The sequence below is a fragment of the Lipotes vexillifer genome, unplaced genomic scaffold, assembly GCF_000442215.2.
Source record: "Lipotes vexillifer unplaced genomic scaffold, Lipotes_vexillifer_v1.1 scaffold316, whole genome shotgun sequence".
NCBI lineage: Eukaryota > Metazoa > Chordata > Mammalia > Artiodactyla > Lipotidae > Lipotes > Lipotes vexillifer.
In genome coordinates this window covers 401602-426329 of record NW_006780802.1, presented here as the reverse complement: position 1 = coordinate 426329, position 24728 = coordinate 401602, and the positions used below count along the sequence as shown (strand labels likewise).

Genomic DNA, 24728 nt, shown 5'->3' with positions numbered 1-24728 from the left:
AAAAGTGAGAGACCAGTGTAAAAAAAAAAAAAAAAAAAAAAAAAAAAGAGAGATAGCTAAGAAAAAGAATATTTTAAAACATTTCTTATATATGGTATGGACATTTACACAAGCATGTGCATATGTGTGTTGTATATGTACAACACACACTTGTGTGGTTTCACTCTGTTCCCTCAACATCACACAATTCAAGGACCTCATCACATTACAGTTCAAAACCAGAGGTTACAGTTACCTTTAACATACTTTGTCTCGAAATCAATTGATCAGGACTCTTGAGAAGGAGTCTTACGGGGCAGCATGCGTTTTTTTGTTTTGTTTTGTTTTTTTGTGGTACGTGGGCCTCTCACTGTCGTGGCCTCTCCCATTGCGGAGCACAGGCTCTGGACGCGCAGGCTCAGCGGCCATGGCTCACGGGCCCAGCCGCTCCGCAGCATGTGGGATCTTCCCGGACCGGGGCACGAACCCGCGTCCCCTGCATCGGCAGGCGGACTCTCAACCACTGTGCCACCAGGGAAGCCTCAGGGCAGCATGCTTTTAACCGGGGTGATGATTACCAGTAGATAATGCAAAAAGAAAAATCCAACCTATGGTAAAAAGAGTTGATAGTAACTCAACTTACTTTCATGGCATTTAATTCCATAAACATCAATGTTTGGATCAAACTCGCCGGGAGCCAAGGGCGGTGAGCTGTTGAGCGTATTTCCAGGACTGTCGGGAGGGGTTCCAATAGGGTGGGTGCCGTCGCTCTCCCCCTCCTCCTCTCCGTCGTTCTCTTCACACTCCACTTCTTCCTGTTCTGCTCTCTCCACATCGTGGATTCCCACCAGGAGGCTGTAGTCCATGAGCTTCAGCTGGGCAAGAAACTGGAAGGTGGGAAGCGACATGGTCAGTTATGCCTTAAACACAACCCCAGAGTTAAAGACAGCAAGCTCACAAAAGGGCGGCAGAGGCGAGAAGATTTCCCCAGGAGCATCCAGGAGCCTCTTTAATGGTGCTGTCACGGTCCCTGGAACTTTCTCCAGCCAAAGCTGTAGCCTCACACTTCAGGCTGGCTCAGAGTTAGGATTATCTCCCTGAGATGCAAAGCTGGATGCTGAGAGGGATGCATTTGTCACATGGAGGTTGTACTACACCAAAGAGCAGAGAGCATGACTGGCAAGGAGGAGTCGCAGGGAAGAAAACGTTTCTCCGAACAATTAAGACTGGCTAATGGGGAAACCGGGGACCTCCCACGTAGCTTCCAGGGGAGCCTCTGAACGGCTTGTGAAAAGCACTTTGAAACGCAGCACACTCTGTGGAGGAGCGTGTTATGCCGTCCATCACAAATAAGCACAAGCACCAGTGTCCCAGTCAACCAGCAAATGCCTGTGTCTCTGCTCAGCGCCGTCCTTCAGGCCTGCTGGGGGGCTTCCTCCTGATGGAAGTGGGAGCTGGAGACGCTCCTCCATCACCCCCTCCCGTTCCTAGCACAGTGCCTGCCCCGACCGGCCCCTTTATCCGGGGGCTCTCTCTGGCCCGTTCCCCTCGCCTCCACTGCGTACCCTGGATGCCCTCCAGAGGTCTGGGCACAGCTGGAGAAGCTGGACTGCCGGGTGGCAACATCTCCCACCCACGTGTGTAGTGGGTGCAGCGTGGGTGGGGCTTGGTCGGGCCAGGTCCTGCTCCGCTTGCAGGGTGACAAGGCAAAAGCCCCCTTGCCCCATCCCTGCTTCTCCTTCTGGGCCCTTGGAAGGTCCCTGGGAAGTGGCAAAGGTTGCATGCTGCCCGAACTTCCCCTTCTGGTCCTTTGGCAAGGGAAGAATTTGATCTGGTCACGCCCCTGCCTAAGACCTTTAAGTGGAGTATCGTTTCTCACAGGGTGGAAACAAACTCTAACACTGTCCTCGGGACCTGGGTAGTTTGACCTCATCGCCTCTCGGGCCGTCTTGAACCCTGTGCTGGCCTCTGGCCCCCTCACTGCGCCCCTTCACCTCCCACTTGACCTTCAGGTCTCAACTGCAGGGCACTTGCTCACGGAAGCCTGTCCCGATTCCTGCCGGGCATGTGTGCACTGCACACTTTCCCCTAAGGACACCTGGTTTAGCTGCGCACTCATCTTATTAGATGACTTGAGTAACTTCTATCTTCCCCAAACAGCGCAGCCCCATGAGGACCGGGGCTCTGGCTGATTTTGCCCTTGAAACTGCCATTATTAGTCAAATCCATCTCACCTGCCTTCACTAATCAAGGTATTTTAAGACTTGCATGTCCTCCAAGGGGCACGTAGCCTAAACAATATCTGCCCAGCTGCCTTCTAGAAACTTGGAGTCAGCTGTTTCTAGTTTGAGCTGAGTTGATTGAGACTGGATAGGACCACTGACCCTCCAACTGGGCATGCGTGAGGGTCTTTTCACAGGTGCAGAGGATGGAAAGCTCCACCCTTGGATCGTGCAGAGAGGCCAGTAACCTAGTTAAACCCGTGCAGAAAGCCGACTCCCCTACCTTTTCCCAATCGCCTTTCCTCACGCTTCCCCGGGCCTCAGACAGCACTGCTGGTGCTGCTTGTCCCATAAACACCTCGAGCCCCTTGCCTTGGGGAGGCGAATTTGAGATTTGCTCTTCCCGCTTGGCTGCCTTGTGAACAAACTCGTTCTGCTGCAAACTTCAGCGTCTCTGCGTTTGGCTTGCACGTCGGGCACAAACGAGCCTGGTTCGGTGACACCCTCACTGCACTCCTGACTCCCAGGTAAGTGATGTAGCTACTTGGTATTTACTGAACAAGAGAACAGGATGCCTGCTGCTGCTTCCCCAGTCCTCCTTACCTCTCCCTAATTTCCCCTGACCCTTTCCTCTAAGAAAAATAACCACCCAAACCAAATAAAAACGAAGAACAAAGCAACAACAAAAAGACCTTCCTTTGACACTGCAAGAGGCAGCACCTACTGGAAGCAAAAGAGACCATTTTACGATATATTATTTTTTTTTTTTTTTTTTTTTTTTTTGCGGTACGCGGGCCTCTCACTGCTGTGGCCTCTCCCGTTGCGGAGCGCAGGCTCCGGACGCGCAGGCTCTGGATGCGCAGGCTCAGCGGCCATGGCCCACGGGCCGAGCCGCTCAGCGGCACGCGGGATCCCCCCAGACCGGAGCATGAACCCGCGTCCCCTGCATCGGCAGGTGGACTCTCAACCACTGCGCCACCAGGGGAGCCCCATTTACGATATATCTTTGCTCTGCAGAGCAGAATCTCTCTTTAACACGTAGGTTTGTTTGACCTTCAGATGGTTGACCGTACAAATACACTATCAGGTGTGCTTTATGTACGAGAGTACAAAAGGGACTGCCTGTAATTAACCTGCCAAAGGTCAGGCAGGGAAGGGGTGATGACCAGGGCTGAACTGCCACATGAAGTAGGATGGGTCTCCAGGCCCACGTCTTACCCTGGCACTTGTGCTGCTCTCACAACGTCAGCTAGGCCCAGAGCTCCTTTCCTGGGTCTCTGATCTGTGGTCAGACCACTGCTTAGGCTCCTCTCCCAGTAAGGAAACATTTGTATTCAATAAATAAAAGTGAAGATAGCTCCCAGCATCACCCACTAAACTATCAGTGAAATGAAAAATGCATCTCTTGACAAGAAGTTGTTCTGACATACCCAAGATCAAGGAAACCAGTTGCAGCCCCAAATGGGGATTATATAAGAAATGGGGATTATATAAATCTTCAAATCTGTGCGGCTGAGACAGAAATAGAAAAGACCAAGGACAGCACAGTGGTTAAGAGTGTAGCTTTTGCTGATAAAGGTGACCCATTAAAGTATCAGATAAATAAAATTTAAAAAAAAGTTTTGGAGTCAGGTGGGCAGTTAAATTTTATGTTACTAGCTCTGTGCCTTGATGATAAATTCACCTCTCTGAGCCTCAGTTATTCTAGCTATGAAATGGGACAACACCACTAAACTCACAGTGGTGTGGAAAGGATTAGAGAGAATGAAGCGGAGGCAATGAAAAGTGCCTTGCGTGTAACAGTGGACGCGGTTTTATCATTGTCCGTGTGGTTACTGTGGTAAAAACCTTTTTTTCATCAAGTAGTTAACTTAAACATGGGGACAGCTTCAAGTGAGGTGGGCCAAGAGGGGAGATGTGCTGAAGAGCCCATTGACTCCTCAGCTCTTATTGTCATAAAACGCCATTTAAAATCTCTTCTAAAGTAGAGGGAAACACAAGGCAGCAGCAGACCTGAGATTCTTGCTAGAGAAAGTCCCTGCTGGGCATCACAAAACTACTGTGGGCTGAAGATGACAGACCCCAAAGAGAAGAGGGGTTCAGGGCTCCCTGGAGGGTCTACCTCCAGCTAACATTAGGAACTTAATACACATTTGCTATTTTCTGTCATCCCTTTAAGCTTCTAACTCAAATTAGTGATTTCTAAATACATAAGATTTCAAAGCATGAAGATTTTAAAATCTTTATAATCTCTAGGTCCCATGCTTTCCAACTTAATAATTATCCATCGGACCTTGATCAGCCTTTTTCCCTCAGAATATCCCACCTAATCTGCTTCCTTCATAATTAATTCCTCATTATACCAAATCTGAGCTAGTACCTTCCTCAACGTTTTTATGAGCCCTGTCACACACAAACCCTTCTAGAAAACTGTGGCTAAAGAGCTGTTAATAAACTCTCCTTCTGTGTGTTGTCTTTGGAGAAATGTCTGTTTAGGTGGTCTTCCCATTTTTTGATTGGGTTGTTTGTTTTTTTGTTGATGAGTTGTATGAGCCGTTTGTGTACTTTGGAAATTAAACCCTTGTCAGTTGCTTTGTTTACAAATATCTTCTCCCATAGGTTATCTTCATTTTGTTTATGGGTTTCCTTTGCTGTGAAGAAGCTTGTAAGTTTGATTAGGTCCCATTTTTTTATTTTTGTTTTTATTTCTATTGGCTTGGGAGACTGACCTAAGAAAACATTGGTACGATTTATGTCAGAGAATGTTTTGCCTGTGATCTTGTCTAGGATTTTTATGGTGTCATATCTTTTAAGTCTTTAAGCCATTTTGAGTTTATTTTTGTGTATGGTGTGAAGGTGTGTTTTAACTTCACTGATTTACATGGGGCTGTCCAACGTTCCCAGCACCACTTGCTGAAGAGACTGTCTTTTTCCCATTTTATATTCTTGCCTCCTATGTTGAAGATTAATTGATTGTAGGTGTGTGTGTTTTCTTTCCTGGGCTCTCTATTTTTCATTAATGTCTGTTTTTGTGCCAGTACCACACTGTTTTGATTACTGTAGCTTTGTAGTATTGTCTGAAGTCTGGGAGGGTTATGCCTCCTGCTTGTTCTTTTTCCTCAGGATTACATTGGCAATTCTGGGTCTTTTATGGTTCCATATAAATTTTAGGATTCTTTGTTCTAGTTCTGTGGGAACTGTCATGGGTAATTTGATAGGGATGAAAAGATGCTCAACATCTCTAATTATTAGAGAAATACAAATCAAAACTACAATGAGGTATCACCTCACACCAGTCAGAATGGCCGTCATTCACAAGTCTACAAATAGCAAATGCTGGAGAGGGTGTGGAGAAAAGGGAAATCTCCTACACTGTTGGGGGGAATGTAAATTGGTGCAGCCACTATGGAGAACAGTATGGAGGTTCCTCAAAAAACTAAAAGTAGAGTTGCCGTATGATCTAGCAATCCTACTCCTAGGCATATACCCAGATAAAACTATAATTCAAAAAGATACATGCACCCCCTGTGTTCATAGCACTATTTACAATAGCCAAGACATGGAAACAACCTAAATGTCCATCAACAGATGAATGGATAAAGGTATGGTATATATTTATATACAGTGGAATACTACTCAGCCATCAAAAAGAATTAAATAATGCCATTTGTAGCAACATGGATGGACGTAGAGGTTATCATACTAAGTGAAGTCAGAAAGAGAAAGACAAATACCGTAAGATATCACTTACATGTGGAATCTAAACTACGATACAAATCAATATATCTACAAAACAAAAACAGACTCACAGATACAGACAATAGATTTGTGGTTGCCAAGAGGGGTGGTGGGGGAGGGAAGGAGTGGGAGTTTGGGATGAGCAGAGGCAGACTATTATATATAGAGCGGATCAACAACAAGGTCCTACTGTACAGCACAGAGAACTACTGATATATTCAGTATTCTGTGATAAACCATAATGGAAAAGAATATAACTGAGTCACTGTGCTGTATAGAAATTTACAAACAACACTGTAAATCAACTATACTTCAATAAAATTAAAAAAAAACTTCTTTACAATAGATTTGAATTTACTTTTTACTAAGTTTATTAACACACTTATTCTGCTGAATCACCACCTCCCAACACATCTATGATGCAGGATTAAAATTCCAACCATCCCTATTTAGGTTATATTTAATCGCTTGTTGAAAGCCATAATAATCCTCTCTTGTAGTACTTTATCTGAAAACAGTCTCAACTGTGCTGTCACAAACATCTTTAACCTGCATGTTATATCAGCAGTTTAGGAGTGTGGCTGCCAGTGGCCTCAAATCCCAGTCTGAATTTAGTAGCTGTGTGTCTTTGAGCAAATTACACAGTGTCTCTGGGTTCAGTTTTCTCATCCATAAATTGGGATAACAGCACTCAGCCTTAAGGAGTTAGAAGAATGAAGGGAGAGAATGACTGCACAGGAAGGACTTATGCTCTACATGCTCTCTAAGTGTTGGCTGCCAACCATCCTGCTACCCGCAGCGCCCCCCTCCCCTCCCCACCGCCGACCCAAGACGTGAGGGATGAGATGGCCTATGATGGGGCGGATGCCACAGGACACAAAGCACAGTTTTGCGTTGTGTGAAATTTGGATCCCAGTGTGAGCCGACGAGAGATAAGCGTGGGCCCTGGTCAGAGCTGACGAGAAGCGGGTCAGAGGGCAAAAGTGACTTTTCACTCTCCGTAGAGTGCTTTCTTCTGGAGAAAAGGGCTCACATATACTCATGTGTAAAGCTATCAGAACTAAAGTACTTTGAGCGGCATATGAATAGAACAGGACTTCAAATGTAGAAAAAAGCCCCTAGGTTCTAATTTTCCTACAAAAATATTTATTGAGCTGTAGTAAACTCATCTTTTACTTAAAGCATTGAGTCAGCCCCCCAACCCCCAAATCCTGTACTTAAACAGGCCAGCCAGCTAAATTAGAAAGCATGGACCTGATGGAAAAATGAAACGAGATTACATTCTAGTCTCATGATCAAGATCAGATGTCAGGCTACTTCACCATAATTACCTGCTTAAAAATTTAATAATGCTTCTGCATGAATTTCAAAACTAGACACCGACCATTGAGAATTTTTTAAAATGAAAGAACGCCTTATGCCCTGCCTCCAGTTCAAGAAAACAGCTAAGTGCGGGAGCCATGGATGGGGTTAAAATTATCCAAATCCTCTAATCAAGACAGTGTTAGAGACAATGAAAGGGCGAAGAGAATCCTTGTGTAATTCAACTGTAAATTTGAACAGCTTCAGTTACATTATTTGTGGGGTCTAAATATCATAGTAATATACAGCCGACAGAAAAGATGAAAACCATCTTTCTAGCAGATCAGATAACCCTAAGGCCTATTTACCATAATTGCTAAAACAATATTATTCTTGGGATCAAAGACTTGCAGAATAATGAATAAAATTCTCAGAGCATGTCTACCTGTGTCACTTTATCAGATCAAGTTGACCCCAAAGTAAAAGGGAAATACTTAGCTAATATGCATTTTAATAAAAACCACTGACAACTGAGGAAACATAAATGCTTAATAATGAGAAACTGGAGAAAAAATTTTTTTAAAAAGACACTTGTATCCTTCATAAATAACCAATATCTAGGTTCTAATCAAAGCATATACATGATGTAGGTTAAAGTGCAAAAAATTTTCTTAAAATAACTTATAACCTAAAAATAACCATGAACTAATTTGGTCAGTCTGCATGTCTTGCAATGAAAGATGTTAGAAGATTAAAAAGAAAATTATAATACTGCTTCTGCCCTCATGGGGGATATAATCTAATCCATGACATTTGTTCTTCGGCCCAAGTCATTTTGTTTGGGTTTTTTTTTTTTTTTTTTTTTTTGGCCATGTGGCTGGGCTTGCCGGGGGGTGGCGTCTTATTTCCCTGACCAGGGATGGAACCTGGGCCCCGGCAGTGAAAGAACCGAGTCCTAACCACTGGACCGCCAGGGAACTCCCAAGTCATTTTGTTTTTAATGACACGGGAAAATCTTTCCACAAAGCCTCTCTGAGGAGCAGATCTGTACTAGTATGTGGAGAACTCTACTTCAAAGTTAAAAAAACAAAACAAAACAAAAACTGCACACACATGAACAAAAGTAACAGCTAAGAGGGCTTCCCTGGTGGCGCAGTGGTTGGGAATCCGCCTGCCGATGCAGGGGACACAGGTTCGTGCCCCGGTCCGGGAAGATCCCACATGCCGCGGAGCGGCTGGGCCCATGAGCCATGGCCACTGAGCCTGCGCGTCCAGAGCCTGTGCTCCGCAACGGGAAAGGCCACAACAGTGAGAGGCCCGCGTACCACAAAAAAAAAAAAAAAAAAAAAAAAGTAACAGGTAAGAAAAACATAGCTTAGTAACTGTTTAAATTAGAACTCTCCTTGCACTGTTTTGTAACCTAACAAACTTCAAGAAAAGAACGTTTTTCCTGAATTTACTTCTAGAAGAATTATATATAAGGAAGTTCGGTGGGAGAACTGCAATGCCATTACAATAAATGGAAGACAGGGAAAGGTGTATTTTTAATTCGTAAAACAGCATTTACAAAGAGAGCTCCATTACAGACTCAAAGCCCATTTCCACACAGTAGTTTATTTCTCACAACATCCCCCATGACCCTGGTGTCTTAAACTGCCTTTGTGCCATTCCCATGCTGTGGCAAGGCTGTCTTGATGGGCCCAACGTCACTAACTCCAGAGGCTGGCGCAAATATGAAGCATTAAGCAACTGAGGCTGGGTTTTGCAACACCAAGATGTGGTTCAGATGGAGAAAACCCCGAATTCAGATAGTTACTATCCACTTGTCGACACGCTGTGCTCTTTGACAGAATGCACTCAGTCCCCTCGGCCCCAGCGTGGGCAGTCAGTCTACCCCCCTACCCAACAGAGAAGACGGGTACCGGAGGGAGGGGAGACCAGCAGAAGACGCCACGTGCTTTCTTTTGTTTGTCCTCTAAAGGGGGAAGCTGCCGAATTGGCACACTTCTCTTTTAAACCAGATCACATATGAGATATACCTGTTTATATCTGCTTTGGTTAATGTACAACATATGTTTTTGCCTCGGTTGCCGATTTAAATAGACGGTTTTAAGAACTCCTGAAAACCCAGTACTGCTGACATTCATACAATGGGCCGTCCCTTATACTGAGTTTCTTTTTCTTACCTCGACATCCTTCTTTAGTTTTTCCAGGAATACCTTTTTGTTATTGTCATCAATATAAATCTTTTGACCCTCGTTAATGAAATCATTATCCTTTAAAGTTGGCAGTTCTTTGGCCTAAAAAAAAAAAAAAAAAAAAAAAAAAAAAAAAAAAAAAAAAAAAAAAAAAAAAAAAAAAAAAAAAAAAAAAAAAAAAAAAAAAGAGTAAGAAAGAAGCTTGACTAAAATCTAAAAGACGCGTATGCCCTCCAGTCCTGGAGGTTAAGTTTCCACTCTTGGAAGCTGAGTCTGCCCTGTTCACCGCAGAGGTCTTACCCAAGGCAACGACATGTGAGGTGGCTTGAGTGCCGCAAGGGGGCACCAGTGAGCTATGACCACTGGAAGCATTTCCACTAGGAATGGAGGGTCAGGTGTACTCCATATTATGAGGCTTTTGTAACAGATTTCATGGTTTTCATATGAACGAACCTGACTGCTTTCTTAGATTCACTTTCTTAAAGAAGATTCACAAGAAGACTCCTAGGTATAGAATTCCTACCCTTGGAATTCTTTGTCAGGAACCCTCAATTTTCTTACTGGTATAACCCAACTCCACCCGTCCCTGACAACACACACTTTTGGGATAGCCTTTGCTGGGTTCATGTTACAAATAACATGTTATCTTGCTCAGAAAAGTACCATCCATAATCCTATCTAATTTCTGAGTCAGGGAGAATATGCAGCCAGAGGTTAGCTATCTGCCCTTCTAAGCCTTCCTGCACACCCCGCTCCAAGAAGGAAATCCTGTTTTCATTTGGGCAAATACTGAAGGAAAATGTCTTCTAGAGTAAAGCATATTAAGATGAGAAGTTCTACCCTTTAAAAATAAACAAGAGGGTAGTGAGCTGGCAACTAAACTATGCTTAGGCTGAGCAACACAAAGTAATGCGTGATTATCAAAATATGGGTCACAAGCAAAGACAAGAAACCAAAAAGCTAGCTTGTATTGCAGCATATATGATAATAGAGGCATATAGCTTTAAAATAGTGTGGATTATTCAACTTCGTGCAACCTGCATTCTGGGAGAGTTCAAAACCCCTCCCCACACCTTTTGGCTGACCTTATGAGAAATAACCACTCCTGCTTATTTCTTCCAGTTGAAAGGAATCCAACATAATACATTGCCTTTCTTAGTATACTAATGAATGCCTCCTTTCCATAAGTGTGAACTAAATGGGGAGGGAAAAAAAAAAGGAAAGAACATACTGTCCTTCCTGGTCTCCACACTACCTCCCCCTCATTCAGAGTGATTAAAAGCTCACTGGGTACATCTGTCTACTGAACCACCATCCAAATCCCTAAACTGCTCACTGTTTCCTTTCTTTCTGTAAGGTACACACACATGTATGTAGACTACTCACATCTATCTGTACACACATACACATATGCATGTATATTATGCAATTCTAAATTAGCAGCTTTGCTACTCATTTTAACTTTGAGGAAATGTGCAGTTTTGTGAGTTTTGAATTCGATATAACTATTGCCAAAATAATTATCCTTACAAAGCAGGTATAGCAAAGCTCAGAAATCCAAAGATTCCATTCAATAAGCGGTTACTGAATGATCGTCACGTATAGGAATATAAAAATAAATAGGTCAACATTTCTATTCTAAAGGAGTTTGTAATCTTGTATGAGACACACCAAAGCAAGTAGGTAAGAAAGCAAGGCAGCATGAGTTTGTAAGGCCTATAGATAAAGAATACGGTTCTTAGGGAGAGACGGATCTACTTTCAAATATTTTATGCCGAGTCAGAGTCTGGGGAAATGAGATGCAGTGCCATTCTACACAAAAACTAGGGAGGGGCCTGGTAGACTAACTCTGTAAGTTTGTCATTAATCATTTAAAAATGTAAAATGTGAAAGAAAACCCTGAATGCAAAGATGGCGGGTTAACGTTAAATGTTTGAGTCAAGCACACAGACCTGAAGTTCTTTTCCTAGAACTGAAACATAGTTTCACAGTGAATGAAATGCAAGGATCTGAAGTTTAACAAACTCAGAGGCCAGCAGAGAAGCTTTGTCAAAGGTACAAAACGGGGGCTTTAGAAAGCGCTGAAGCCAGATGTACGCACAAACACAGGAGATGGAGAGGGTCATGATTCTCCAAGCAGACAGCTTGGGCATTTGTCTGTTTAGGGGACGGTAGTGTGTGGTTGGGGGCACTGAGGATGAAGAGCTGCCTGAACTCTGCAACTCATTTTATATGTGCAAGCAAAGCAGGGCAGAGGGATTTTTGTGCGTGCGTGCGAGAAACCTGAAGGCAGGGATGACAGGCTACAGACAGCGGTAAGCGACCCGTGTTGGTGATACCAGTCTCATTAATGCAGATGAATGCCATTTCAGGGTCACCCCAGCAGCATTACCTCATGTGACAGGGAGAGTATAATCCTACCTCATAACACTCTGGACACCCTGTACTTTATGACTAGGTTTACTTGTGAATTTCGCAGGCACTAGGGATGAATTTAGATTGGATCAAATTCAAAAAAGGGCAACCAGATCGGTTAAAAGACTTAAGGGCCTATTGAAAGGCTCAAGAGGTGCAAGCCGGTCCTTAGGGCAGCTGCCAGAGGAACCCAGCACTGCTCCACCAATGCCCACCCCCCGGTGGCAGAGGCTTTAGGAGCACAGTGTTTTGGAGGCATGAATCCTGAGGTTTCCACCCTCCATCCACCCCTTACTTGCCAGGGGCCAGTTTCTGGACCCCCTCCAGGCCGTTTGCATATGTGTAGCAGGGAGAGACCCTGCTAAGCCCTTGATGTGCATCCATTTATTTAAGTGCATTATCTCATTTACTCTTCAAAACCACCTTAACTCTTACTATCCACACTTTACCAACAGGGAAACTGGGTTAAGTGAGATAACACAGCTAAGGTCTCAGCCTGGTAAGTGAAGCTGGTAAGCCGGTTCCTGCGCTGAGATGCGGACCCGGGCTGCCTGACTCTTAGTACAACTCGACCTTTAGCTGAATGACTGAGGATTCGACCAAAACCCCTGTGACATTTAAATAGTGAGGCGAGTGGCACTTAGTGTCGTCATTGCCGTGAGCATTCAGTAACTTGTATGGATTTAAAACTGGTCTTATAGGTTGAGAGACTGCGTAGAAGATGTTTAAAAACAGAGATGAACTTTTTCTACTAAAAACTGAATGACGAGGATGAAGTCACCTGACAGTAACGCACCCTCAAGAAAACCTTGTTGCCTGGCTTCTTAAAAATGTCAATATATCCCTCTGATAATGAGCAGCATTTATACTAAAGACACACCTTTTTTTTTTTTTTTGAGGGCAACCATTTTGCTATGAATTAATGAACATCATAAACTCTTGGTGTGACACTGCCCACAAAGGTGATGTCTGCAGAGCAGCACAGAAATAATCGTGGGCAGCAACCGATCCCACCCTTTGCTTTGTGACACTGAATTACTTGCACTTAGGGGGGAGTTTTGAAAGCCTCAAAGTCACTGGGTCTGGTTCCTTTAATGGGCATCTTTCATACCCTTTCTAGCCCAATGCAGATACCAGCCAGAGGGCAGAGGAAAACACCAGGGCTAAAGACATCAGCTCAGAAACACTTCTGAACTGTGGACTCGGACGCTGGCTTCCAGCCAGTGGTCAGCCACCTTTCTGAAGTGGTCGTAGGTTAAGTCTTCACTTATTAGCTTTGAATTAAGTTTTCCTGGCCAGTTTCATGTAGACTGGGAGCCTCCAAATGTGATGGGGAATTGCAGTACCTCACGTGGTACTTACTGGGAGGCAGCACCAAGGAGGCTGAGGCATGGGATGGGCCTGCTCTTCCTACACGGCCCTCCCCAGTCTGTCCAGCCTGGCCAGGGGAGTGAGGCTGTGTACAACCAAACCCAGGACCAACGCCAGCACAGCCCAAGTCTAAGGCTAGTTCCCTTTTGCAGGAAGTGATTGTACTAGGGTGGGTTGGACTCAAAATGGCATTCATCTCTACTAGTGTGATGTGTCAATGTACAAACACAGCTAAAGGCATAAGCAGAGCGATGTCAGTCCCCCTGCAACTGAGCTATCCTTATTTTGTTGTGTGGATAAGATTGGCAGAGTGGATATCCCTGGCACTTTCATGCTGGGTGGTGCCAGACCCCACGTAGATTCAGTATGGCCCAGATTTCTACTTGGGACACTGAAGCATGAGCTTCTGAGCACAGACTGGACCCAGGCCGCAAGGGTTGTATCTCAGCTGCTCCAGTTATTAGCTGTGTGACTTAGAGTAAGTTACTTAACCTCTCTGTGACTTGGCTTCCTCATCTTTAAATGGGGGTTAGCAAACCACGCTGTTGTGAGGATTATACCCATTCATACACCTAAAAAGCTTAGGGCCCTGCTTGCCATGTGGAGAGTTATATATAAATATTCTTGTTATTTGCTGGTCATATTCTCAAGTACGGCGTGTGTATCTAGAGAAAAGTTCATCACTGATAAATCCAGAGCAAGATTTTTTTTAAAGTTGCATATTTTTAAAGCATATTTAACACTTTTATAATAGTTGGGGTGTTTAGACCCAGCTGCTCAATCTGTCCAAACCTCAGTTTCCTCATCTATATAGTGGAATATTAATAATACCTATCCAATAGGGTTAGAGTGTGAATGAACTGACACAAAACACACAATGCTTGGCAATGAGAACTCACTAGATATTAGTTTGCGTCTTAGTTACACATTAGCTTTGACCATGACCAATACTGTTACATAGTGTTTCGAACTAATAAAGAATACAGACTTGCCCATCATCTTCTAGCCTTCCTGATTTTCTAAAAGAAGTAGGCTCTTTAAATTTGGGATATCAGTAACCTAAGCCATGTTTAAAATTGCCTGTTTTCAGGTTTTATCATTAGGCACAAACCTCACGTGACTTTTCTACGTACGGCCTTTAAGTTCTGAAGATACTTTCCTTATTGCACACACACCTAGCACACACAAGTGCAAGGTTATTTCACTTCCCTGTATCAGACAAGGTGCATTAGAGGCTACATTGGCATAAGCCCCTACCTTGCCTGCTGTCCAAACCTTGACTGTGAATTCTCTTGGTCAGAAAGACCTCTGGTCACCGCAAAACCTCACTGAAACCCAAGTGAGAATAAAATGTTGCTTTATAATAATTGGGTAAGTTAAATTTTGAGTAATAAAGTATATTTTATTACTGTGGAATAAAATGCTTCGATATCTATGGCCAAAGAGAGAAATTTGCTGACTTTTATTTTACCTTAATTTTTCACGTGTTTAGTTTTTCTCAGCAAGTAGGTGATAATAGTGGGTAATTTAGTGAATGTGATTTTGCTGACCTAAAGCAAAAATTCACTAGCTGGAATCCCAGTAGCCAGAAAACAACCCCAAAACTAGAAAGTAACAAGCTCCTTGGGAACACTTCATTTGCTATGAGCTGTAAAAAGAAAATTGTTTCATTATGAACATTCCCTCCCCTGCTTATTGTAACTACACTATTGGGTGAAAAGTCTTTTGTTTCTTGGGGTTTTTTTGGCTGTGCTGTGTGCCTTGTGGGATCTTAGTTCCTTGACCAGGAATCGAACCTGGGCCCATGCAGTGAAAGCGCTGAGTCCTAACCACTGGACCCCCAGGGAATTTCCAGTTTTTAGTTTCTTTTAAGGCACAGTATTATATAGGCTGTCACTTGGCAAGTCCATATTCTTCAATAGTAAGAAACACACTATTAACAGTGTCAGTCATAGTCAAAGATGCTTTATGTGCAACTAAAACACAAATGGACGTGAGAGTTGAGGTATACACACAACTGCATCAGGGCTTAAAGATAACCAATGTGTGGATAGTATTCTAAATGTATAAATGCTTCTGAATATAAGTATTCCCTAGTGTTCAATAAAAGATATAAATGATCTCTAAGGAGAGATTTGGCTAGGGGTTTGAGATTAAAAAAGGAAAAATGTTCAGAATGAAGAGCTACAAAGTCCAGAGCTTTCGTTTTTAGAACTGTGCCTCTGTGGCCAGCTCAGCAAAGACCCAGGTGTAAAGGCAGTGGCCAGAGAGAAATTACAGATTCCAGGAGGGCAAAGGAAGCACAAGGCTCTGCTTCCTCCCGTTAGAATGGTAGACAGGAGATTTTTTTAAAAAAGACAAGGCATTAGAACTTCCCTTCTAATATAAAAATATTTAGCACTTTTTATAAACTTTAAAATTTTAAATTACTAAATTTTGCACATTCTCTGAAAACAAAACATAATGCTTATCAAAAGGATTTAAATCTTCTGTTTCAAATAGAAGTTAACCTGTTTGTAATATCTAATTATTTCATTGGGTTCTGTGACCTGGTGCATGACTGCTGTCATTTGCATGGAGTTTAGTAATACTGAATGTGTTAAGAGTTAGTAAAGCGAGAAATTACATGGAAATCTTAATTAGATCTTTAATGTCACTAAAATATCTTTTGGATGACTCAAAAATTTTTAAATCAAATATTTAAAATCTATATTTACAGCCAAAACCTTTAAATACAGAATTCAAACTACAATGTACTGGATTTAACATCATTATACAATTAACTTTTACAAAGAGTCTATTAAATTGCCACTAACAGGAAAAAGGAAAAAATACATGTACTTAAAATGCACAGAGCCAAAATTTACATAATACAGAGTCACGTTTAAGCATGGAAACCTTAACAGAAAGATGGAATGTACTTCTGTCACACTCGAGTGTTTAATGCAAACAGGATTCCGGCCCCAGAAGGTTTCAATGCAAAGGATAATGCATAGCATAGCACTCCGTGATTAAAGGACTTGTATTTCAGAAAGAAATGAGTTTTTCCTCAATGTGCTCATTTGACAACCTGTTTTTAAAAAGTCTAATTGTAAGCTTTGACGTCTAAGATTGCTGCCTGGTGTCCCTTTGATGGGCCATATTATGACACTCAGAGCTGAATGCACAACATAAAAAACATGTACTAACTATTGTCTCAAGTTAGGGACTGCTTATTATGTTCCTGATTTACTTGTTAGTCCAAGCTCACCTAAATAAAAATAAACTTGCAAAGAAAGAATAAGCCCCTTTTCATCAGGCTTTTGCCAAAGTAATTTCATAAAAATCAGAGTCTGGAACTGCTGAACAATCATCAACAGGAAGACACTGGAACTCACCAAAAAAGATACCCCACATCCAAAGACAAAGGAGAAGCCACAGTGGGACGGTAGGAGGGGCACAAACACAATAAAATCAGATCCCATAACTGCTGGATGGGTGACTCACAAACTGGAGAACACTTATACCACAGAAGTCCACCCACTGGAGTGAAGGTTCTGAGCCCTACATCAGGCTTCCCAACCTGGGGGTCCGGCAACAGGAGGAGGAATTCCTAGAGAATCAGACTTTGAAGGCTAGTGGGATTTGATTACAGGACTTCAAAAGGACTGGGGGAAACAGAGACTCCACTCTTGGAGGGCACACACAAAGTAGTGTGCACTTCAGGACCCAGGGGAAGGAGCAGTGACCCCACAGGAGACTGAACCAGACCTACCTACTAGTGTTGGAGGGTCTCCTGCAGAGGCAGGGGGTGGCTGTCGCTCAATGTGAGGACAAGGACACTGGCAGCAGAAGTTCTGGGAAGTACTCCTTGGTGTGAGCCTTCCCAGAGAACACCATTAGCCCCACCAAAGAGCTGGGCAGGCTTCAGTGCTGGGTGGCCTCAGGCCAAACAACCAACAGGGAGGGAACCCAGCCCCACCCATCAGCAGACAAGTGGATTAAAGTTTTACTGAGCTCTGCCCACCACCAGTCCCTCCCAACAGGAAGCTTGCACAAGCCTCTTAGATAGCCTCATCCACCAGAGGGCAGACAGCAGAAGCAAGAAGAACTACAGTTTTGCAGGCTGTGGAAGGAAAACCACATTCACAGAAAGATAAGAAAAAACAAAAAGGCAGAGGACTTTGTACCAAATGAAGGAACAAGATAAAACCCCAGAAAAACAACTAAATGAAGTGGAGATAGGCAACTTCCAGAAAAAGAATTCAGAATAATGATAGTGAAGATGATCCAGGACTTTGGAAAAAGAAAGATCGAGAAGATGCAAGAAATGTTTAACAAAGACCTAGAAGAATTAAAGAACAAACAAACAGAGATGAACAATACAATAACTGAAATGAAAAATACACTAGAAGGAATCAATAGCAGAATAACTGAGGCAGAAGAACGGATAAGGGACCTGGAAGACAGAATGGTGGAATTCATTACTGTGAACAGAATAAAGAAAAAAGAATGAAAAGAAATGAAGACAGCCTAAGAGACCTCTGGGACAACATTAGACAAACAAACATTCAAATTATAGGGGTCCCAGAAGGAGAAGAGAGAGAGAAAGGAGCCAAAAAAATATTTGAAGAGATTATAGTTGAAAACTTCCCTAACATGGGAAAGGAAATAGCCACCAAAGTCCAGGAAGCACAGAGAGTCCCAGGCAGGATAAACCCAAGGAGAAACAAGCAAAGACACATAGTAATCAAACTGACAAAAACTAAAGACAAAGAAAATTATTGAAAGCAGCAAGGGAAAAATGACAAATAACATACAAGCGAACTCCCATGAGGTTAACAGCTGATTTCTAGCAGAAACTCTACAAGCCAGAAGGGAGTGGCATGATATGTTTAAAGTGATGAATGGGAAGAACCTACAGCCAAGATTACTCTACCTGGCAAGGATCTCATTCAGATTCGATGGAGAAATCAGAAGCTTTACAGACAACCAAAAGCTAAGAGAATTCAGCACCCCACACCAGCTCTACAAGAAATGCTAAAGGACTTTTCTAAGTGGGAACCACAAGAGAAGAAAAGGACCTACAAAAACAAACCCAAAACAATTAAGAAAATGGGCAGAGGAACATACATATCTATAATTACCTTAAACGTGAATGGATTAAATGCTCCAACCAAAAGACACAGGCTTGCTGAATGGATACAAAAACAAGACCCATATATATGCTGTCTACAAGAGACCCACTTAAGACCTAGGGACACATACAGACTGAAAGTGAAGGGATGAAAAAAGATATTCCATGCAAATGTAAATCAAAAGAAAGCTGGAGTAGCAATACTCATATCAGATAAAATAGACTTTAATGTTACAAGAGACAAGGAAGGACACTACATAATGATCAAGGGATCAGTCTGAGAGGAGACATAACAATTATACATGCACCCAACATAGGAGCACCTCAATATATAAGGCAACTGCTAACAGCTATAAAAGAGGAAATCGACAGTAACACAATAACAGTGAGGGACTTTAACACCTCACTTACCCCAATGGACAGATCATCCAGACAGAAAATTAAAAAGGAAACACAAGCTTTAAATGACACAACACACCAGATAGACTTAATTGATATTTATAGGGCATTCTATCCAAAAACAGCAGATTACACTTTCTTCTCAAGTGCACACGGATCATTCTCCAGGATTGATCACATCTTGGGTCACAGATCAAGCCTTGGTAAACTTAAGAAAATTGAAATCATATCAAGCATCTTTTCTGACCACAACTCTATGAGATTAGAAATCAATTACAGGAGAAAAAATGTAAAAAACACAAACACACGGAGGCTAAACAATACGTTACTAAATAACCAAGAGATCACTGAAGAAATCAAAGAGGAAATAGAAAAATACCTAGAGACAAATGACAACGAAAACATGACAATCCAAAACCTATGGGTGCAGCAAAAGCAGTTCTAAGAGGGAATTTTATAGCAATACAAGCCTACCTCAAGAAATAAGAAAAATCTCAAATAAACAATCTAACCATAACGCTAAAGGAACTGAGAAAGACGAACAAACAAAACCCAAAGTAAGTAGAAGGAAAGAAATCATCAAGATCAGACCAGAAACAAATGAAATAGCAACAAAGAAAACGATAGCAAAAATCAATAAAACTAAAAGCTGGTTCTTTGAGAAGATAAACAAAATTGATAAAGCTTTAGCCAGACTCATCAAGAAAAAGAGGGAGAGGACTCAAATCAATAAAATTAGTGAAAAAGGAGAAGTTACAATGGACACCACAGAAATACAAAGCATCCTAAGAGACTACTACAAGCAACTCTATGCCAATAAAATGGACAACCTGGAAGGAATGGACAAATTCTTAGAAAGGTATAAACTTCCGAGACTGAACCAGGAAGAAATAGAAAATATGAACAGACCAATCACAAGTAATGAAATTGAAACTGTGATTACAAATCTCCCAACAAACAGAAGTCCAGGACCAGATGGCCTCACAGGTGAATTCTATCAAACATTTAGGAAGAGCTAACACCCATCCTTCTCAAACTCTTCCAAAAAATTGCAGGGGAAAGAACACTCCCAAACTCATTCTACGAGGCCACCATCACCCTGATACCAAAACCAGACAAAGATACTACAAAAAAAAGTTACAGACAAGTATCACTGATGAATATAGATGCAAAAATCCTCAACAAAATACTACCAAACAGAATCCAACAACACATTAAAAGGATCATACACCATGATCAAGGAGGATTTATCCCAGGGATGCAAGGATTCTTCAATATACGTAAATCAAGCAATGTGATACACCATATTGACAAGTTGAAGAATAAAAACCATATGATCATCTCAATAGATGCAGAAAAGGCTTTTGACAAAATTCAACATCCATTTATGATAAAAACTCTCCAGAAGGTGGGCATAGAGGGAACCTACCTCAACATAATAAAGGCCATATACGACAAACCCACAGCAAACATCATTCTCAATGGTAAAAAACTGAAAGCATTTCCTCTAAGATCAGGAACAAGACAAGGATGTCCACTCTCACCACTATTATTCAACATAGTTTTGGAAGTCCTAGCCATGGCAATCGGAAAAGAAAAAGAAATAAAAGGAATCCAAATTGGAAAAGAAGAAGTAAAACTGTCACTGTTTGCAGATGACATGATGCTATACATAGAGAATCCTAAAGATACCAGAAAACTACTAGAGCTAATCAATGAATTTGGTGAAGTTGCAGGATGCAAAATTAATACACAGAAATCTCTTGCATTCCTATACACTAGTGATGAAAAATCTGAAAGAGAAATTAAGGAAACACTCCCATTTACCACTGCAACAAAAATAATAAAATACCTAGGAATAAACCTACCTAGGGAGACAAAAGAGCTGTATGCAGAAAACTATAAGACACTGATGAAAGAAATCAAAGATGATACCAACAGATGGAGAGATATACCATATTCTTGGATTGGATTAATCAGTATTATGAAAATGACTATATTACCCACAGCAATCTACAGATTAAACGCAATCCCTATCAAATTACCAGTGGCATTTTTTACAGAACTAGAGCAAAAAATCTTAAAATTTGTACGGAGACACAAAAGACCCCGAATAGCCAAAGCGGTTTTGAGGGAAAAAAATGGAGCCTGAGGAATCAGACTCCCTGACTTCAGACTATACTATAAAGCTACAGTAATCAAGACAATATGGTACTGGCACAAAAACAAACAGCGATCAATGGAACAGAATAGAAAGCCCAGCGATAAACCCACGCACCTATGGTCAACTAATCTATGACAAAGGAGGCAAGGATATACACTGGAGAAAAGAGAGTCTCTTCAACGAGTGGTGCTGGGAAAACTGGACAGCTACATTTAAAAGAATGAAATTAGAACACTCCGTAACACCATACACAAAAATAAAGTCAAAATGGATTCGAGACCTAAATGTAAGACCAGATACTATAAAACTCTTAGAGGAAAACATAGGAAGAACACTCTCTGACATAAATCACAGCAAGATCTTTTTTGATCCACCTCCTAGAGTCATGGAAATAAAAACAAAAATAAACAAATGGGACCTAATGAAACTTAAAGGATTTTGCGTAGCAAAGGAAACTACAAACAAGACAAAAAGACAACCCTCAGAATGGGAGAAAATATTTGCAGATGAATCAACGGACAAAGGATTAATCTCTAGAATATATAAACAGCTCATGCAGCTCAATATTAAAGAAACAAACAACCCAATCCAAAAATGGGCAGAAGACCTAAATAGACATTTCTCCAAAGAAGACACAGACGGCCAAGAGGCACATGAAAAGCTGCTCAACGTCACTAATTATTAGAGAAATGCAAATCAAAACTACAATGAGGTATCACCTCACACCCGTTAGAATGGGCATCATCGGAAAATCTACAAACAACAAATGCTGGAGAGGGTGTGGAGAAAAGGGAACCCTCTTGCACTGTCGGTGGGAATGTAAATTGATACAGTTACTATGGAGAACAGTATGGAGGTTCCTTAAAAAACTAAAAATAGAATTACCACATGACCCAGCAATCCCACTACTGAGCATATACCCAGAGAAGACCATAATTCAAAAAGACACATGCACCCCGATGTTCATTGCAGCACTATTTACAACAGGTAGGTCATGGAAGCAACCTAAATGCCCTTTGACAGACAAATGGATAAAGAAGATATCATACAGATATACAATGGAATACTACTCAGTCATAAAAAGGAATGAAATTGGGTCATTTGTAGAGACGTGGGTGGATCTAGAGACTGTCAATACAGAGTGAAGTAAGTGGGAAAGAGAAAAACAAATATCGTATATTAACGCATATATGTGGAACCTAGAAAAATGGTACAAATGAACCCGTCTGCAGGGCAGAAACAGATACAGATGTAGAGAACAAATGTATGGACACCAAGGGGGGAAAGTGGCAGGGGGGTGGTGGTGGTGGTGGGATGAATTGGGAGATTGGGATTGACATGTATACACTAATATGTATAAAATGGATAACTAATAAGAACCTGCTGTATAAAAAAATAAGTTCAAAAAAAAAATCAGAGTCTCTGGGGCTGAAGATATACTCCAGAAATACTTCTGCAAGTGGGAGACTTTTTAGGTAATCCTTACATTGGAGCTAGATTAAAGATAATTTGCTTGAATAACATCACATATGTGGTATCAATTTTGGGGTAATAAGAGATGTTAAAGATTTTACAATAAAATCAGTTCTGCTTCTCAAAATATCCAAGCCACAAATTTGTTACATGAAAAGGCAAATTAGTGAATATGGGTAAAGTTCAGACAGAAGTGGCAAAGACGGCAGATGTTTTCTCACAAAAGGTACATATAACCTTTAACAACGTAAAAGCATAGTGTCTACACAAGTTCACAGCTTGGGAAATGATCCAACATGTCTTAATAACTAGTTATTTCCACAATGAGAGTGTACACATTTGTGACCAGCATCTGGATACGAAAGCCTCATAATTTTTATTCTGAATCTTTGTGTAAATGTAGAAGGAGAATATATACCTCAACATACTTGTAGAAATAGCGCTGCAACTAAGAGCACAAAACCGGATAAGCCCTATCATAATTCTACAATTTAGAACTGTTATGCCTGGTGGAACCCAGCTGTTGGTTATTTAGTTTCCCTAAAAGCTGATATTTAGGAAGTGAAACTTACTCCTTTTCTAATACTGTCGGACTTTTCAGAATGGCCCTTTAAGTGACATGGTGACAGTCTGGTTTTCCTCCATGAGCTGTGATGTGACAGTTAAACCATGTGCAAGCCCTACAAAATAGACTTGTTTCCATCTGATTGGAAGATTCTGTTGCACGGATGTCGATGGTGATAATCTAAGAAATGTCAAAATCTGAAAATGCAAGAAGTTTGCTAAATCGTAGAGTTTCTGGTTTAATACTAATCTAGTGAACATCATAAGTTCATTGTTTTACTATACATCTGCAGCAGGTTGGCTTAAACTCAAGCCACATAACTATATTTTGGAAGTTGTGTCTCCGCCCCAACTCTTTTTGAAACCAACTGCGTAAGTTGTCAGCTTAAAAAAAAAAATTCCCACATCTAACACTGCTTCTGTGTGATTGGGATAATCTGAGTTCAATTCATTCCAGTGAAACTGAGTTTATACACGGCCATAAACCAGTCTGGCCTGAGGACTAATGCTGTCATCTGGGAGATGCTCACAGGAGTTACTTGATGTTATCTTTCTTCTTCACATGCCACTCTTACCAAAGTCCAAAGGACTCACTTTAAAACTCCGCTTCCCAGAATAACCCCCATGGTTCACATTATAGGGTTCTTAAGGCTTTGCTCAGACATCTGCAAACTTATGTAACAGTTCAGACCATTTTTTCCATTAGTAATAGCAATCACCTTAACCCATGCCTCGAGCAGACAGGATTTAAGTGATTGTCAAAGTCTGCTGAAGTGCACCTCTGTGGGAGGGAAAGCCTCATTTGAAAAAAGGGCTTCTTGCAAACACTAAAGCATGAGGACCAATGAAATCCTTTAATAAATGAAGACTAAGTCAGATGATTTATCCCCAAACCCCAAACTTCCATTAGTGCAGGAGCAGGGGCTGGGACTCTGATTTGCTAGGGCTCTGATTGGTGCCTTTCCCCTCCAAACCCCCTTTTATAAAACATCTCCGGGCCAGGAGGCAGATGGCCCTGCTTCTGCCCGGATGGCGTATTTCCCCCTGCACTCTGGGCGCCAGGATAGCTGTGTCTAACACTGGCTGGCAAAGGGAAATGATTCACAGAAGAAATGAAATGAATCTTTCTTCATTCACAGAAGAAATGAATTGTACAGAAGGTTAAAGCACTAGCGGAGTTGAGGGCCTAAAAACCTTGACAGTCTCCCATTAACTGATCATCCACTGACAACGGAAAAGGAAACGCTTTTTAACTGATAGCAAAAGAAGATTCCCAGAAGGACACACTGCTGTTTTTGTACCTTATGCTCCAAGCTTACCATCTTTTGTTACCTTGCCTTTAACTCATCCTAAAGAACCAGATGGAGGTGGTAATTAATTATAATTCGTTACAATTTAAAGATCCTAAAAGAAATGCTGAAAACTGGTTTAGGAAAGCATTGTTTTTCCTTGTTTTTTTTTTTTTTTTTTGATGTGAGGGTATTAATGATTAATTTTCCTGAACCTTCAGTCAGTAATAGGTAAGATGTCAGAGATGGTGACAGTCAGTTAATTGCCAGTGCAATTCACAATCCTAAGAATCGACCAGGCAGCTTTTTGTAGCCCATTATCAAAGTGTCAACAGTGATTATTGCCAATATAGTTATACAAATGCCAACTGCAGGGCAGCTGTTTTCTTTCAAACGGGTTCCAGGGAGAAGGTTAGATGTTAAAAGGAATCTTCTTATTGTGACCGAATGACTCCATTATACAGGCTTTACTTAATAAAACCAGACATGAGTTTTGAG

At 41.6% G+C, this 24728-nt stretch overlaps 1 protein-coding gene across 2 annotated transcripts in view; it reads right to left on the bottom strand.

Moving 5' to 3' along the window:
* The window catches only part of PIP4K2A (phosphatidylinositol-5-phosphate 4-kinase type 2 alpha), a 178247-nt gene that overhangs the window by 4200 nt on the left and 149319 nt on the right, over nt 1-24728 (bottom strand). For both annotated transcript variants that reach the window (XM_007454164.1, XM_007454165.1), the window contains 2 exons: nt 9428-9541; nt 623-866 (listed from right to left, as the gene is read on the bottom strand). In XM_007454164.1, the coding sequence (XP_007454226.1) occupies nt 623-866; nt 9428-9541 (358 nt within the window). The remainder of the gene's footprint in view (nt 1-622; nt 867-9427; nt 9542-24728) is intronic.